The sequence below is a fragment of the Megascapheus bottae genome, chromosome 24 (assembly GCF_031878675.1).
Source record: "Megascapheus bottae isolate mThoBot1 chromosome 24, mThoBot2.hap1, whole genome shotgun sequence".
NCBI classification, from domain to species: Eukaryota; Metazoa; Chordata; class Mammalia; order Rodentia; family Geomyidae; genus Megascapheus; species Megascapheus bottae.
The window spans coordinates 3,782,093-3,801,020 of NC_143532.1; the positions used below are offsets into that span (position 1 = coordinate 3,782,093).

Consider the following 18,928-nt stretch of genomic DNA (forward strand, 5'->3'; position numbering starts at 1 on the left):
ACTTTCTTACCCAAATATTTAAGTTGTGACTGAGAAAAACACCCAGACCAAAGCACAGCAATTTCATCTTAAGACTTTTTTCTATAGAAAAGTAGTTCACACCAAACAGGGGAGAGAGCATGGAGAAATGCCAAAGTGAGAGGTTATATTGCATCCAACAGTGAATCATTCATTACCTGTTATTAAAAGAGGAGGCAGAATAGAAAGCTAAACAAAAGCGTCTCTGTGGTAAAATTCTGGGAGCATTATCTATGGCCACAACAAATGGAACAATCCAGGAGGAGGAACTAATTTAAGGCAAAAGGCTTGAATAACCTGCTGCTCTTCTTGATTCCCAGCATAGGTTTTCATTCTCTCCTTCAGTCATCCCTACATTTTGCAATATAGTAATTAAGTTTTATGTAGACCCAAAACAAGATTTACATTAGACATGATGTGCATTTATCCTTGCCAACTAGGATTCTAAAACTCCAGATTACCAATGATCAGATGAAATCTTGTTTAAGATTCCATCAGGATTCCCACCAAGGACTTGTGTCTTGTTTGTTTCTGAGAAGCTGGGCTCATAGACTCTGGGGAAAAGATCCCATGTTTTATGTCCTCTTTTTTCTGTATCTAAAATATCTGTGAAAAGAACCTGAGGGAGGAAGCATTTATTTTGCCTTACTGTTTCAAAGGCTTCACACAATGATTGGCTTGCTTCATGGCCTTTGGGCCTATGTCACAGCAGACACAGGATGGCAGTAGGACATGGTAGACGAAAGTTTCCCATCTGTGATGGCCCAAAGACAGGGAGGCAAACCCTCACCTACTTCCTTCAGCTAGGTCCTGCCTCCTGCAGCCCTTTCAGCTATTAACTAGTCACTGGTGCTTTTTTGAAGTTACCGTGTCATGATCTAAGCACCCCTTGGTAGCATCTCCAGCTGAGGACCAAATATTCAATACATGAGCCTTTTGAGGAGGCACTTCATATCCAAACATAACAGACCCCAAAGTAAGTTTCAACAGGAAGCTTGCTGTTGGATAGGGAGGACTTTTGAGCAGTAATATCACCCACCTTCACTTCCTTCCTTCTCTTTGTCTTTACTTTCAACTCTTTCTTTCCTCCCTTAGCATGTCGTGGTACGGCCTATTTTCTCTATTAAGCCTTCCTTTTAAAAAAAATCATAGGGCTTGAACTCAAGGGCCTGGGCACTCTATCACTAAGCCACACTCCCAGCCCCAAGACAGAGTTATTCTTGTGTGTGTATGCTTTTCGTATTCTGAGAAACCCTATGTACCATTCTGAAAGCGCAATATAATTGAACTCTTATTAATACTTTCAGGTAACTGGTCTCTCCTAGTTAAAAGCAAGGATTTTCAAATAAATATGTAATTGAGTCAAGATTCTTGCCTTCCTCCTCTTCACCTTCTCTTTTCCCTACTCTCAAGATCTGTGTCCCCAGGGTTGCTATATTTCCCTGGAACTGACGAACTTTGTCTCATTCCTCTGGCAAGCTTTTTCTTCTTTTTTTTGTCATCTCAGTTCAGCCCCGTTTTTACATTTCCTAAGAGTAAATCCCAAATTTATGTGAGCAGATATGAGCTTCTCTGACCTGAGACTCTCAGACCCATCTTCCTTTTCAACCTCTGGGAAGAACAAAACAGAAGCAGGCTCTGTTTGTGGCTTATCTCACTCTGTGCAGTATCTTCAGACAATGTTCCTCCTTCTTCTGTAGCAGGTCATGGGTCCAGCAGTTCCCACTACTTGGGAGGCTAAGACAAGAGGATCACTTGAGCCCGGGAATTCTGAGGCCTGTGTGGGCAACACAATGAAACTTGGTCTCAAAAAAAGAAAGGCATTGTGCCAAGCACAGGTGGCTCATGCCTTTAGTACTAGTTATTCAGGAGGGCGAAATCTGAAAATCTCTGTTCAAAGCCAACCTGGGCAAGAAAGGCAATGACTCATCTCCAATAACACAAACTTGGATAGGGAGCTGTGGCTCAAGCACTATAGTGCTAATGCTGAGTGAGAAAAGGCTCTAGGACAGTGCCCAGGCCCTGAGTTCAAGCCCCAGGATACACACACACACACACACACACTTCATAGACACAGATAGGAAATAGTGATGCATCTGTTGGAAAAATCTCATAGAAATGATTCAACATTAAGAAAATGGGCGATTTATAGGAGGAGATTCAAGTGTCAATATTCACAGGAGTTTGAGGAAAGTCCATCCCAACCTATGTCGGCAACTTTGGGGGCTCAAGGCCTTCTTGGAGGAAGTATATACAGGTGTTATCAGAAGTACAAGAGAACCAAAATTAGAAGTGTAGCCTGGAGATGTCACTGAGTGGCAGCAGACACCTGGTGACACCTCACTGGATAAAGCTGCTGCTTTTGGTTGAGCAGAGGAAGTGGTTTCTTGAGACAGAATCTAGTCCTGGTGAAGAAGTCCATGCATGCTGTTGAGATGCTCACAAAGGATCTTATAGGACCTTGGTCAATTAGGCAGCAACAGGACTTGACAGGACACAGTCCAAAGGGAAGGAAGTTCCACGGTGAGTGAAATGCTAACAATCTCACGCTGCAGAGAAAACTTTCATTAAAGTCGGTGGAGGCCGGGAGTTTGGCCTAGTGGTTAAAGTGCTTGCCTAGATTGCACGAAGACCCGGGTTCAATTCCTTGGTACCACATACATAGAAAAAAGCCAGAAGTGGTGCTGAGGCTCACATGGTAGAGCTCTAGCCTTGAGAAAGTCCGAGGACAGTGCTCAGGCCCTGAGCTCAAGCCCAGGACTGGCAAAAAAAAAAAAAAAAAGGAAGACACAGTTGGTGCAGCAGCCTCCATTGTTGTCTTTGGTTAAGAAATTGCTATCTACACCCTAAGCTTAAGTACTCATTGCCCTGATCAGTCAGACTTAATCAATTGTGGAGAAAACATTTCAATACTAGAAACCTTTGACTTGCTAAAAGTTCATTCAAGTAGTCATTAGCATTTTTAACAATAAAGTATTTCTAATTATGATATAAAATATATTGATGTATTATATATTGCATGTTTCAAAATTATTATATTATTAAACATAGCAGATATTTAGTAAATATAATTCTTATTCAATATAATCATTATACATTATAATTATATACAACTAGTGAATGTATATTATTAGTCATATATAATAATATAGATTAATGTATGTCTGATATACACTATATGATATCTAATATTATTCATATTCATGTGATATTAATTCCATGTGTATTATATAATATATATTGTATATTAAAATATACAATAATTTTGTAATATAGAATACATAATATATAATGAATATATTACATATAAATAAGCATACATATATAATTGTATATTATATGTGATATATGTTGTTTAATGTTATATTAAATATAGTGCATATTAAATATGTGTGGTGTAAACACTCTTGCTTGTTTTGTGTTGGATCTGGGGCTTAGATTTAGGGCCTGGGAGCTGTCCCTGAGCTTTTTTTGTTCAAGGTTAGCACTCTACCACTTGAGCTACAACTCCACTGCCAGCTTTAATTTGTTTATTTATTTATTTATGGTAGCTAATTTAGATAAGAATTTCATGGGCTTTACTACCCAGGCTTGCTTCAAACCTCCGTCTTTAGATTTCAGCCTCCTGATTACCTAGGATTACAGGCGTGAGCCACCAGTGCTTGGCTTCAACATAGCTTTCATATGCTCTGAGAAATCAAAAATGTCCTTGGCTTGTTTTAATGCTCTATCCACTTCATTACTGTGGCCAGAACCAAACCTGCAATATCTCTTCCGAGATGGGTCAGTACCTGAGATGTGTCTGATACATACTAAGGACTCATTTTTGTTTTGTTTTGTTTTTTTGCTCTATGGTGTTTCCTTCCTCTCTCCAGCCTTCTCACCTCTATGTCCAATCCAACTAACAAATTCCAAGGTCAGAATGCGAAGTAAGAAATAATTTTAATAAGATGCTCAGAGCATCTCTTGAAGACTGCAACATCTCTTACTCCTTCGAGGTCTTCCTATCAGGCCTTGTTTTTCTAGCTGGACATACTTAGAGCTCTGGGCATGACTTTTCCTCTATCAAACAGTCTTTGTACAAGATAATCCAATAGACCAGTAGGGGAAAGGGAGGCAAAGCAGACCCACAAGTAAGCCAGCTTCCCCGGAGCATAAAAAGGAAAAGGGTTCTGAGCAGAGATGGCATGCTGGACATCCTGTAGCACGGGGGTCAAGTCTGAGTTGCTCATATTGTTCATGAGCTGGAGGAAATTCCTTTGCTTGAGAATGTAGTCCTGACCATAGTCCTCCTGCACTTCTTGGGGGAGGTTTTCTAGAATATTCTTCTCCATCTTGTCCCACACCTCACTTGTTCCGGCGATATCTGGGAGACAAGAGGGAAGGGTCAGATGTTGGAAGGCCAGGCCACATCAGGTAGGCCTCTGCTGATAAGGATGGCTGTTTGCACCAGCCTTTTAAAGTATGTATTTTATAATGTCATTTATTGTTGATTTTAAAACTATGCACAGAAAACTGCACAAATGATTGGATTTTTTCCTGCCAGTTCTGGGGTTTGAACTTGGGGCCTTGGCACTGTCTTTGAGCTTTTTTATGCTCAAGGCTAGTGCTCTACCACTGGAACCACAGCACTACTTCGGGCTTTTTCTGTATAGTGATACTGAGGAATCTAACCAAGGGCTTCATGCATGCTAGGCAGGCATTGTACACTAGGCCACACTCCAGGCCCAAATGACTGGATTTTTTTGCAGACTGAAAGATGATCATCAATCAGACTAGCCTAGGGTCTCTCCTCAGTTCCTTCCCAGTAGCCACTGCTCTCAGGAAACAAGCAGGTCCCTTTTGCCTGGCTTTGAGCACTGTTCACATGGGGTCTTGTGGCATTTACTCTGCAGCATTTACTCTGCAACATCAACTTCTTAGCCAAGGTCTACCCATGTATGTATTGTATACTCATTCTCTTTACTGCATAGCATCCAGTGACATAACTAGGCCAGAGATTATTGATCCAGTATGTTAGTACTGAGATAGACATAGTACTACTTTTGGTTTGAGATTTTTACAAACATGAAGCTCTTACGAATATGCTACAGAGATTTGTGAGAGGGACAGGCACTGGGGCTTGAACTTAGGACCTGGATGCTGTCCCTGAGCTTTTATGCTCAAAGCTAGTGCTCTGCCTTTTAAGCGATAGCTCTGATTCCACCTTTTTAGTGCTTAATTGTAGATAAAAGTCTCATGTACTTCACTGCTCAATATTCCTCAGATTTCAGCTTCCTGAATAACCAGGATTACAGGCATGAGCCACCAACATGCTGCTGCTACAGATGTTTTAGTGTATGTTTTTTGGTGACTATTACATGTATAATATATACTGTAATATCTGTGATTGTAATACATATAATAAATTCTGTGTACATGCATACTTGTATACATATATAGTATACACCTAATTTGTTAAATGTAGAAATAAACCTACTTCTACAGTGAAAGCCAAATATATAACTTTAAATGTCTCATGTACTGTCTCAACTAAATGTTTAAAATACGTTACTGAGCACAGATTAACTATTATATAAATTAAATAAGATTGACTATAAATATATTTCTATATAGAGGAGCTTATAACATAAAATTAAACAATATATATTTAATTTTTAAAAGATCAAGAAATGGACCTCACTAGATTAGGTTGGATGTGTCTTTCTATCATCCATATTGTTCAAATGTGTATACATACAGAAAACTTTGGTTCCTTGTATTTTACCAGGAAGGAACAATCTCAGAAAGGACCTAGGTCCTGGTGGCTCACACCTATAATCTTATCTATTCAAGAGGCTGAGATCTGAGGATCCCAATTCTAAGCCAGCCCATAGAGACAAGTCTGAGAAACTTTTATCTCAATTAACCAGCAGAAAGGTTGAAGTAGAGATGTGGCTCAAGTGGTAGAACACCAGTTTTGTGTGAAAAAAAAAAAAACTAAAGGAAAGCATCCAGGCCCTAAATTCAAGTTCCAGTACTGGAACCAAAAAATTAATCAACTAATTTACTATACATGTAATTTCCAAAAATTTTCTTTTATATCTTGGTATTAGAACACAGATCTTCCTTACTCTGGGTCAATGATTATATTTTTAAGCCATAAAACATCAGTGGCAATAGATTTAAGCCGGAAGCAAGGGGAATTTTTAATGGTCAGCTTTTCCAATCCTTGCTAGCTTTCATCAAAGCAAGCAATTATGCACCAAATAGACCTGAACAATCTACCTGTTTATACTTGGTCTTTATTTCTGTAAGCAACATTCCCCAAAGTGCAGCCACCTGGTCAAAATGCACCTACATTTTCCATTTCAGCAGCTACTACAGAACACTTTCCAATGAGATTGCAGCCACCCACACTCTGTCCTGCGTAGTACAAGATTGCTGAGCTCTCTTCAGGGTGAGCTTTTGTGTGCTAGCTTGGGTGACTCAGAATAACCAGGCTTGGGAGGGGGACGGACTGACCTGAGAGCCTCTGAAATACAATTATGGAAATGTGAAAGAGATTTCCATGGGTTGCTTCTCATCATGAAGCCCCAATACTGTACTTAGAGAAACCATTCTCCTAACAATTACTCAGTTGGTTCTGAGTCTTTAAACACAGCCTTGGCCTGTTTGAACTACTCTACCCCTTTCCCAATACCTACCTTCCAGAGGAGAGATTCTTTTCCCTCTCCACTTTTTGTACTTTCTGACAACTCTAGTAGATATCCTGCAGCCCAAAAAGCTTGCTTTATGGGGGGAAAAAGTCATCGAATATCTGTCAACCATCATCTGCCATTTAGGGCACACAAAACCTGCCCATCCCCTGCCACTTTGAAGGGACGATACATTGGCTAATATGAATTAGATCCAAATCCCATCTCCATCTCAGTGCTTTGGCTAGAAAGCTCTTTAAAATTTGTGTGTGTCCATGTCTTGGCTATGGTAATTAGTGCTGCAATGAACATAGTTGTGCCACCGGCCTTGCTTGTGAACATTTGGATAAATGCCCAGGAGTGAGACTGTCCTAGGGTAGCTGTATGTTTAGTATTTTGAGGAACCTCCATACTGCTTTCCAGAATGGTTGAACCAGTCTACATTCCCACCACCCCTGTCAGCATCTGTAATGATTTGTTTTCTTGATAATGGCCATTCTAACTGAGGTGAGGTAGATTCTCAATATAGTTTTTATTTGCACTTCTTTTATGGCCAGAGATGTTGAGCATTTCTTCATGTATCTGTCTATTGGCTATTCTTACTTCCTCTCCAAAGAAGTCTCTTTTTAAGTCTTTATCCCACTTATTAATGTGGTGGTTGTCTCTTTGAGAGTTTGTTTGGGGAAGAGTTAATTTTTTGAGCTCTAGGTATACTTTTAATATGATCTTTTCCCAATCGCTGGGTTTTCTGTTTATCTTGCTAGCTGTGTTCTTTGCCATGCCAAAGCTCTGCAGTTTAATGCAAACCTGTTTATCCAGCCTTTCTTTGATTTGTTGTGTCCTTTGATAGAGAAATAGATCAAGAAAATGTGGGATATATACACAATGAAATTCTGTGCTTCCATAAGAAAGAATGACATTGACCCATTCATAAGAAAATTGAAACACTTGGTGCTCGCTTCGGCAGCACATATACTAAAATTGGAACGATACAGAGAAGATTAGCATGGCCCCTGCGCAAGGATGACATGCAAATTCGTGAAGCGTTCCATATTTTTCAGTTAGAATGGCCAGGATCAGGAAAACGAATAATAACAGTTGCTGGAGGGGATGTGGCCAGGAGGGATCACTACTACACTGTTGGTGGGAGTGCAAACTCGTTCAACCACTATGGAAAGCACTGTGGCAGTGCCTCAAAAGGCTAAACATAGAACTCCCCTATGACCCAGCAATTCCACTACTTGGCATTTACCCAACCATCCAGAAACAAGGACATACTAAATCCACTAGCACAACAATGTTCATTGCAGCACTATTCACCATAGCAAAGATATGGAACCAACCTAGATGTCCCTCAGTTGATGAGTGGATCAACAAGTTGTGGTATTTGTACACAATGGAATTCTATGCTGCTGTCAGAAAGAATGACATTGCCCCATTTGTTAGGAAATGGAAAGACTTAGAAAAAATCATATTAAGTGAAGTAAGCCAGACTCAAAGGAACTTAGGCTCAATGGTTTCCCTCATTCGTCATAATCAGTAGAAACCTTGGGCTCTACTAGCAGAAGGCCATATAATGTGAAGCTAATTGAAAGGACCTCCAGGATATTGAAACAAAAGCCATATAATGAATGATTGTTGTCCTTAATGTACTATGTTGTCTCTCATCTCCTTTGCTATCCCTTGGTTATCTCATATTGTTATAGTATCTCACTTTGTTATCTGATATATTGAATTTATTTGTATTTGGATATTTGAAATTTGATAGGGAAGGGGGGAAAACCAAGACGGGTGGGGGGTGTGGGGGGGGGAGGGAAATGGGTACCAAGACATGTGAAAGGGTATCAATGTATGTGAATTAATGCACCTTCTATCTGGCAAATATCATGTAACCCTTTTACTAATTACAATAAAAAATGCAAAAAAGAAAAAAGAAAATTGAAACACTTGGAAAAATTCATATTAAGTGAAGTAAACCAGACTCAAAGAAATATACTTTCCCTCATTTATAATAATATGTCTAGGATAGTCCTAGCAGAGGATCACAAAAGCTCAATAGCTATATACATATGATCATATAAGATGATGCTAATCAAAATGAGCTCCAAGATATGGAAACAAGAGGGTTCTTTTGTTTTGTTTTGTTTTTTAATGTACTATGTAATTTAGTCATAGAGCTTGAATTCTGGGCCTGGGCTCTGTCCCCAACCTCTTCAGGTCAAGGCTAGCACTCTAACACTCTGAGCCACAGCACCACTTCTGGTTTTCTGGTGGTTAATTGGAGATAAGAGTCTCACAGACTTCATGCCAGAGCTGGCTTTGAACCATGATCCTCAGATCTCAGCTTCCTGAGTAGTTAGGATTACAGGCATGAGCCACCAGTGCCCGGCTTGTTATTTCTTTTTTCTCTCACTTTTCTCCCTTTGGTTTATCCCCTGTTGTCACTGTTTTTGATTTTGCTACCCTGTGTCTTGTATATACATTTATCTGATTTGGGGAAGGTAACAAAATGGCGAGGCAAGTTGTAAAGTTCATTTCCAACAAAGTGTCTTGTGAGGATCGCTGTTGTATTGGTTCACCCTTTGTCCTTTGTCTCACCATTTTGTGATTCCCCTTCCCTTGAGCCACAGCACCATTTTTCTATGTATGTGGTACCAAGGAATCGAACCCAGGGCTTCATGCATGCTAGGTAAGCACTCTACCACTAGGCCAAACTCCCAGCCCCATCAGATAAGCATATATACAAGACGTATACTAATCAACTCTTTGCTCTCTGACTTGTCTGATTCTGGAACCCCACCCAGGTCAGCTCTGCACCAATCAGAATGGAATTCCGCTCTTGATGGCTACTGGCTATTTATTGTCTTCACCCCTTTACTGTCTAGATATGTTCCTCTTGGACAATGCTGAGGAGTTCAACTCATGCTCTCTCTTAGACCAAGAAGGCTTTGGGAGTTCCTTCCCACATGAATTTTGAGGGGCCTTTAGGCTCAGACACCTACTTGTTCGGAAACCTCCAGGTTGGATGACGATAACTTTTACTCCCCATCTGGAGAGCTCTTGCCTCAGAACTGAAGAAAACATGGTCAAAGCAGCCTTTGTTGAATTATAGGCCGCCATCTTTAGCAGTGGGACTGATCCTATGGGAAAATGAGAGAGAAAAAAAGAATCAAAGGTGATATTTTCATTCACCTGTGATCAGGAGAGCACATATTGTAACTCCTATTCATGTGGCTTTGTTGGTTTCCTTCTTTCTTAGCAAGTCCACCATGGCTGCCATAATGAAAGCTTACTGCCAGGCTGGGATGAAGCCCAGTGGCAAAGCGTCTGCCTAGCAAGTCAATGTCCTAGGTTCAATCCCCAGTACCAAAATGAAAAGATGAAAGAAAGAAAGAAAGAAAGAAAGAAAGAAAGAAAGGAAGGAAGGAAGGAAGGAAGGAAGGAAGGAAGGAAGAAAGAAAGAAAGAAAGAAAGAAAGAAAGAAAGAAAGAAAGGAAGGAAGGAGGGAAGGAAGAAAAAGAAAGAAAGTTCACTCCCACCCAACTTCTAAAAGAAATGTGACGTAGGTAGTAGGATAAGCAGCTTCTGCTCCACCAGTTATCTTTCCCTAGTAACCAACCTTCATTCTGAGGATCTGGTGATACATATTTTGGAGAATCCACTACTCAATCCACTACAGAACTATTGAACAAATTGAGCGAATACCTACCTGGTTCAATGGGGAATGATACATACCATGGGATCATCTGACAGCCATTACCTCACCTGCATCACATTTAATTTAGGGACTATGGAATTTGAACCTTAAACCAGGCTTGTCATTGGATCTGTTTGTGGAAAGAGGTCTAAAAGATAGAACCAAAGGAATCCAGAAAGTGAGAAGTGATTGGTCTGGAATACTCATGAATATGTAACCAACATGATCCCAGTGGACCACCCTAGCCCAGTGCTGGTGGTTCATGCTTACACTCCTAGCTACTCGAGAGGCTGAGATCTGAGGATCATGGTTCAAAGCCAGTCCGGGCATGCAAGTCTGCGAGACTCTTATCTCCAATTAACCACCAGAAAACCAGAAGTGGTGCTATGGCTAAGGGGCTGCACCCAGGCCCTGAGTACAAGCTCTGTGACTGAACAAAGTGGAGGGAATAAAAGGGGGGGGATAAATTCTAGCTCACAGGATTATCTACAACCACTATGAAAGGAAAATGTCAAGGACAATTTTTCTGCCAGAGACTTCAGAAAGAAAGCAGCTTTGCTAACACCTTGAGTTAGATTTCTGGCCTTCATAGTTGTAAAAGAACAAACTTCCATTAAACCCAAAATATTGTGGCTCCAAATCTTACCCAAAATTTCTCTAGTCAAAGAAACATCTATTGAGTGAATATTCAGGCAGATGTACAGCTATACAATGGAACACAACTCAGCCGTCAAAAGGATGGAAGTTGTTATACACAGCTTTATGGATGTCTCAAAATAATTACTGTTGGAGTGAAAAAGCTAAACAAAAAGGTATTCTTTGCTATAATTATATTTAGGTAAAATTCCATACTTTGCAAACTAATGTCTAGTGAGAGAAATGTATCAGAGGTTAGCTGCAATGTGGGAGAGCTAGTATCTGAACTGTGTTCCTCAAAAATCTATATGTGCACAGCTACCCCTCAGTGTGGTGATATTTAGAAATGAGACCCTCAAGACATAATTATGTGGTAAAGGTGGAGCCTTTGTGATGGATTTGTGCCTTTTTAAGAAGAGACTTCAGGGAGCTTACTCCCTCTTTCCACCATGTACAGACTTGGAAAGGAAGGACCGTTTGCCATGCAGAACCTGACCGAGCTAGCGCCCTTATCTCAGACTCCCAGACTCCAGAACTCTGAGAAAATAAATTTCGTGGTTAAGCCACTCAGTCAATGGCATTTTGTTAGAGCAGCTTGCAGAGACTAATCCACCCAGTCAGTAACAGGACATGTTTTAACCAACTAATCTACAAGACTGCACTCACTCCACCCCTCCTAGACCTGGATGTCACACTTCTTAGTCTGACTTAATCTAGGCACCGTGAGTACATCCTTCCCCGGGAAGCTTTTCAACCTCTCAATGGCTTTGTCCTCTTCTCTACATCCTCTGCCTGGGGAGTGGTGAATCCAGCATTTACTGTGTTAATCACTTGGTCTTTGCCCCCAATGTCTTCATGTCCTTTGAGATAACACAAGGCCTCAGAATTGTCAGTCATAATTATCAACACCAGCAAATAAGGTCTAGCTATGCAGAAAGTACAATAGAGAAAGGACTTTGCACGTAAATGCCCCCCAAAACACACAGAGAACCAAAGATTGCAGCCTTTCAGCCTGCGGCTGCTTAAGAGGCACCAAGGCCACATGCCCACTGTAACATTATCTTTCTCTAAGAGCGTTCCAAGCCAGGACTCAGCCAGCTTCTGCCTTCACCAAACTTGGCTGGAGTTAATTAAGGACATTCACTCCTTTATTCCACTTTTCCACACTAATGAACACAAATCAATCCATGACTCCAAGAGAGACGGGTTTGCTAGTTTCCATTAGCGGAAACTCATAAGAATATGGGATGGTTTCCTTATAACCCGACAATCTCACAGACTGTGACAGGCTTTTAGTTATCAAAACTGAAAGCATATCATCTGCATGTATAGTTACCTTATAATGAAGCCCCTTTATACAATTAATGTACAAATAAATGCTTTGTATATACTAGTCCTGGGACTGGGATTCAGTGCCTAGGTGAAGTCCCTTAGTGTTTTTTGCTCAACTGGTACTCTAGCAATTGAGTCACAGCTCCCCCTTCTGGCTTTTTTGCTGAGTCTCACCAACTTTCGCATCAGAGAGCTGGCTTTGAGCCACGGTCCCCAGATCTCAGCCTTCTGTGAAGCTAGGATTTTAGATGTGAGCCATCAGCATTCAACTTGAAAAAAAACAAAAAAACAAAACCAACACAAGAATAAAGTAAGCTTTAGGGTGATTTTTTTTATTTATTTGTAAAAAGCAAAGCCTGAGACTTTGTTACCAAAACATGGGTAAAACCAGCCACCTATGATGCATACTGTCCTAATTGATACTCTATCTGCTGCTGTTTGACATATCAAAAGAGAAGATTCAAATCACAATCAGCTTCAAGTCCCTGAGGCTTGAACAATTTCAGAAGGGCTTATTCTCAACTGTTCGCATGCAAGCACCATATACAACTCTATATTAGCAATTTACTCTGTGGTTTCCAAAGAGGAAAACTGGCCAGAAAACATTCTCAGATCTCACAACACAAACATTTTCCACCTGCCTTTTGTGCAGTGAAACAGTTGATCCTAAATTCTTCAGATCTGTAGTTAAATATTTATCCAACTAGCTTGCTAGAAGTATTTATAAAGGGCTAAACAGTGTGTGGAGGAAGAGGGAAATATAGCTGTCTAGAAGAAATGTCTCCCAGGGTATGCATGGAAAAATCCACAAGGAATGCCTAATCGCTTTTATCTGCCTTCTACGCAAGGACAACAATGCTGAAAACTTCATATTGTTTATTTTACTTAACCCTTGGGACCTCTCCAGGTGGCTAGCATCTTTACTTCCTCCACTTATGGCAAGAAATTCCGGCTTACAGGAGCCACCAGACCTCTAGCCAAGTGGCAAGTTGGACTGCACCCCCCCCACCACGAAACTAGCCAGTAAGGTGCTCCAATATCCTGACTCCCCGAGGAAATAATTTTGAGCTATCCTTGAATCAGGACCCTGGGGTAGAAGGAGAGACCCAGGGAGCAGGAAGGAATTAACAGAGAAAAGCAGGAAGGAATAGAAGAAGAGAATGAATGACAAAGGGAGAAACAGGAAGCTATGGACGTTGATGGCTTCAGTATGCTTGTGAGAGTTCCAGACAGGAAGTAAATACAAACCATAATAATCATCTTCTCCTTACGATGTGTACTTTTACTTACTTTTGATTTATTGAGTACCTGAGAGGAGGTGGATGAGAAATGAACATTCTGGATTTAGCAGAAAAGGAATAGGAAATAAACCATCAAGACTTGGGAACAAGGACAAAAAAGGAAGGTGACCTCCAAGGTGAAAGGCCAGTAATGAAAGACACTTCAAAGCACAGAAGTTATCTAAATGGGATTTGCATTAAAATATGTTTGTGGTATACCATTTAGCCTTCCCCTCTATCTGTCCCTGAGGTCTAGTAAAAGCTATGTTCTAGAGTTGCTTTGCTTTTGTGGGATGTAATAAAGTGCTAAATATTAACTCACTATGAGGAAAAAATTTCTGTGGAGACCTGGGTATGGAAGAGTGGAAGGAATGGAATTGATTGATTGATTGACTGATTGATGGTTATTGAAGTTTGAACTCAGAGCCCCACCATTGGTAAATAGGTGCCATGCCTATCCCCGAGTCTTTCTCTCTCGTTTCTTTTCTTTTTCTATGTCTTTTTCTTCTTTTTCTTTTTGCTTAGTTGTTATTGTTGCTTTGTCAGACCTAGGGCTTGAATTCAGGGTCTGGACACTGTCCCTGAGTTTCTTTTGCTCAAGGCTAGCACTCTACCACTTGAGCCACAGCACATTTCTGGCTTTTTCTGTTTATGTGGTAATAAGGAATTGAACCCAGGGCTTCATACATACTACGCAAGCACTCTATCACTAAACCACATTCCCAGCTCCACTTTAGAGGGGCTGATTGTCTTTTATTGCTGTCCAGGACAAGCTTCAGTATGCAATTCTGCAATCCTCCTATTTCTTCTGAATAGCTAGGGTCAGGGGACTATAACAGCAGGCCCAGCTGGAACAGACTTTAAATTTGGTGAAGAGGAAAGTATTTGGAATAGACAACTAGATGTGCTGGATACGATAATAAAGGTATATAAATAAAAGTTGGCCTAAAGAGGGCAATTTATCATTGCACCAAAAATCCAGGTCTTGTTATGAATATCTAACTAAAAGTTAAAACCACCAAAAGATGTCTTCAAATAGGGACTCCCTATTTGTAAAGAAACTAGAACAGGACCAGAAGTGTTTGATAAATTATCCAGACCAAACTACTTATATTAACTTCCTATTGCTGCTATTAAAAATACTACCAATAACTTAGAAAAGTCAACACTTTTATCATCTTTGACTGCTAGAAGTCAGTGAGTTCCAATGTGTCACAGGATCAGTTCTTCCTGGAGGCTCTAGGGAAACGTTATTTCCTTCTATTTTTCTAGCTACTAGAAGCTGCCTGCATTCCATGGCTCACAGCCACTTCAGTCATTTTTGAAACTGGGCTGGATAGTATCTGCCAATCTGCTGGACAGACTTTCCTGCTTTCCTTTGAGGACCTTTGTGACTATGTCAGATTCATCTACGTAATCCAGGACAATATCTCCATCTCAAAACCCCTCATATCTGCGTAGTTCCATGACGTAATTTCCTGTACTCACAAATTCCAGGGATTTGGATGTGGACATCCTTGGAGGGAGTTTACTCTGCCTACCAGTCCAGCTACCAATGTAACAGCAGCCTGAAATCGTCTCTCTGGGCATATTTGTTGTTCTGCAGTCTCAAATAATCCAAACATACTTCACCATTCTAGGTCAACCTTTCCTGGCTGGTACAAAGTCCGATGCAGTGACAAAAAGACCAGGCTCAAGATAATCTGATGGGCCAGGACAGCCAAGACTCCTTTTAGAGAATGGATATTCATTATCCTGAATCTCCCTCCATGCTCACTGCTTCAAATACAGTGAACCCTCCCATCACATGTCCTGCCAGGCCACTGTAATATCAACTTCCTCAAGAGGACTACCCCAGGAATGTTCCCCAAAGCTGAAGAAGGCCTTGTTTACTCAAGTTTTGTTCTTTGGAGTGAGGCAAGTATAAGTCAGTAAATATTAAGTCCTGACCCACTATCCTAAAGTTGCCCAACACAGAGAATGATCCCTGTTAACATAATTGAAGAGAACCCGTGGGGTTCCTATAATGTAAATAGAGGGTGATGTTTGCCTACCCTGCTTAGGGTAAAGAGCAAAGAGTAAAGTTCAGACAGAGTTGAAAACATGTACCTAGAAAGCCGGTAAGAGTTTGTATATGAAGAGATTTGTAAGGTCAATAGAGGATACATGAGTTAGGAATGAGCCAGCTCTGCCTTGGCCTGCCTGGCTTTCCGGTCCAAGCCACCAAGAATGCAGTGAGCTAATCTTGTGACAGTCACCCCATGACAGACCTACCAACCACGTGGGAGAATGGTGACTCACCTCCCATACTGCTGATAGCCACCAACCTGCCCTTGGATTTCCTAAGCAGAGGCAAGAATGTCTTGGTGACTTCCACAGGCCCGAAGAAGTTCACAGCCATGCATCTTTTGTAATCGTTCATGGGGATGAGCTCGCCGTCTATTGGGAAGCCGATTATTCCAGCGTTGTTGATCACAGCCCACAATCCTAGGGACCCAAAGGGACAGCTCGGAGTCCTCTCCCACAGCTGGGAAGCGGGGATATTTGTGGACTGAGGGAAGGGATGTGACAGCCCGCAAAAGGTAGCATTGTCTGGCATTGACATTTCAAGTGCTTCCTCCTGTATTCTCCCAAAAGCGTGTGTAAGAGCCTGAAGATGGTCTGGGTCTTCCTTCTGCTTTGCCCAGGTCCACTCACCCCTGTTTCAAGTAACCCTTCCCCACCATGCACAGGAGCCCTGAGGGAAGCCATAGAGCTTGAGAGTATCCTAGGGGTTCTCACACTTTGTCTAAAGATCACATGATCTGTAGGAAGCTTTGCTACCTGAGACCTCATAACATGAGTCAGGACAGCCATGGAACGGGCGTGCCTCCACACAGAGAAATCCCGCTCATGAACACTGACGTGTAAGTGCCACACAGATTCACCTGTCAAGACTATTCCTCCTCTGACTTCTTTTTAACTGTTTAAACGTATAAAAAGAGAAGGAAAGAAAAGAAAACCATTCGTGCACACAGGCCATAAGAAAAAGTGACAGCCCTCAATAACTTTCATGCCTTTATGTGTGGAGTTCTTCTCTTCTCAATTGCTATTAAATCCCCAGTGTGTGGCTGTGAAATAGTGTATTCCACTGGACTGTTAAGCAGAACTTACTGCCACTGTACAATTGTGCTTTGAATGGATTCACCTGCGGTGGGATTCTAAACTTACCAATAAGTCCATTGTGCCTATAGGGATGAACAGAATAGTTCAATCATCATTGGTATTGGGAAATAACAAAAAAGCCTTATGTGCATACTATCTTGTGTGGGAATACAGGCCAGGTGCTGGTCCTCGTACAGGGGCTGTGACATGTTGGTTTATCCCTGGGAAGAAGAGGCCCATCCTGGAAGCAGAGAGAAGGATCAGTGCACTTGGGGGGCGTGGGGGGGGGGGAACAGGACCTACAAAGACCCTGATGCCAAGGAGTGGAGTGTGAGCAACAGGTTTTATAACCTAGCAAGAAGAGAGCTTAGTCTTCAGGTGAATGCTGATTACTTTGTCAGGCTAGTTAGGAAAGCATGGAGAGAGCCAACATCTATTTGGCCTATGAAGAGGTAAGAAACAGGGAATGGCATGGTCCCAGAAAGATGATCACAAGGGCAGGGAAAGAGAAAGGACAGCGGGTAAGGGAGGCCCAGAGTTATAACCTATATTTTCCCCTAATATGGGAAAGTCTGATGTGTGTTGGTATTGTTGAAAGAAGCCAGGAAGGACAAGACAGGGGATAATTAACCAAGATGTCTTTGAGAAGACATGGACAGAATGGGACAGAGAACCCTGGAAGTTCTGGGAGACCAGAACCATGTCCAAGGCATTCTTAACCTTTTTGTCTACAAAGACCCAGGCATGTGCTCGGGGCTCAACGAGGGTAGCTGCTAGTACGTGGTAGAGGTGCCAATCGTCAAAGAGCCCAGAAGGAGAGTCTAGCACTGACCGGTGAATAGAAAGAAGGGCTCTCGAGGGCACGGGTGCCAAGGCAGTACCTTTGTCCTGCATCTTTTCCACAACTTTGCTGTAAGCATCTTTTATCTGCTCCGGCTTGGTGATGTCCATCTGGAGCACGGAGAGGCGCTGGGAACAGGATTTTCGCAATTCTTCAGCTCCGGTGCTCCTTTCATCCAGAACTCCAGCAAATACCGTGTAGCCCAGCTTGTCCAGGTGCTTGGCCAAACCATGGCCAAACCCTGTATCTGTGCCTGCAAAAGGCCAAGAGAAGCCCAGACTGACAACTTTCCCCAAGAAAAGAAAGGCAAATGGGATAAAATTGGGCAGAGGCGAGGCTGGTGGTGAGAGGGCATCAATGAGAAGAGAAAGGCTGAGTAGGGTGACTGACCCAGTCCAGGAGTGGTGGCATCTATGGAACCTGGAGGAAAAATAACACCACCATAGTGTAAGGACTTGCTTCTCTTGTATAATTCATTTTTCTAAAACCAGGCTGAAGCCAGGTAGCAGTGGCTCACGCCTATCATCCTAGCATCTCAGGAGGCTGGGCATACACACCCATGAGATTTTTCTCTCAGCTAACCACCCAAAAATCTAGAAGTGTAGCTCAAGTGGTGGAGCGCCAGCCTTGAGTAGAAAAGCCCTGAGTTCAAGCCTCACTACTGGCACAAGAAGGAAGGAAAGAGAGAGAAAAAACAAAGAGATAGAGGAAGGAAGGGAGGGAGGGAGCGAGAAAATAAAAGAAATTAACCAAATATCCATAACCTTGCAGATTGTCATACAAAATGTGGTCTAGTCATAGAAGATAAAGAGAAAGTCAATAAAGAGAAATGAAATAATGATACTAACAACATGAATGAACCTTGAAAAACATGACGCTATGTACAGAAAGAAGCCAGGGTCGCAGATAAAGGAAGAAGAGCAATGTTTTGATCATAAACACAGAATGACCTCACAGACTGAACTGCTTTGTTCTTCTGCCACACAAATGTTTATTATCCTAACTCTCTTAAGGATTTTTTCCTCCTACCAGATTCTGGCTAGCAGCTCATTCTTATTAAAAGGGCTGTTTGGGAGTTTTCAATGAATTTACAAAGTTTACAAGAAACCATCTGTTTTGTGCTCAGCGATGAGGCAGCAGAGCCTAGAGGCCTGCCTGCATGTGAGCTGATTCTGTGTTTCTGCCTGGACATCCCTGCCTCTCTGCTCAGATCTGTAGCATGGGCTTATGGAATGAAATGGAACCAGTTAATGTTTGTGTGGGGCTTAACAGAGCCTGTTTTCTGTGCTGACTCGAGGTCTTT

At 41.7% G+C, this 18,928-nt stretch overlaps 1 protein-coding gene and 1 non-coding gene across 2 annotated transcripts in view; one reads left to right on the plus strand and one right to left on the minus strand.

Moving 5' to 3' along the window:
* Nucleotides 1-3,941: 3,941 nt before the first annotated feature.
* Nucleotides 3,942-18,928, minus strand: part of Hsd17b2 (hydroxysteroid 17-beta dehydrogenase 2) — a 32,167-nt gene continuing 17,180 nt past the window's right edge. Inside the window, exons 2-5 of the mRNA XM_090357001.1 lie at nucleotides 17,666-17,878; nucleotides 15,942-16,127; nucleotides 9,698-9,835; nucleotides 3,942-4,384 (exon numbers count right to left, since the gene is read on the minus strand). Coding sequence (XP_090213127.1) covers nucleotides 4,041-4,384; nucleotides 9,698-9,835; nucleotides 15,942-16,127; nucleotides 17,666-17,878 — 881 coding nt within the window. The 3' untranslated portion in view covers nucleotides 3,942-4,040. The remainder of the gene's footprint in view (nucleotides 4,385-9,697; nucleotides 9,836-15,941; nucleotides 16,128-17,665; nucleotides 17,879-18,928) is intronic.
* On the plus strand, nucleotides 7,647-7,753 carry LOC150046810 (U6 spliceosomal RNA). Its single transcript, XR_016539568.1, has one exon. It is a non-coding gene; the product is annotated as a U6 spliceosomal RNA (small nuclear RNA).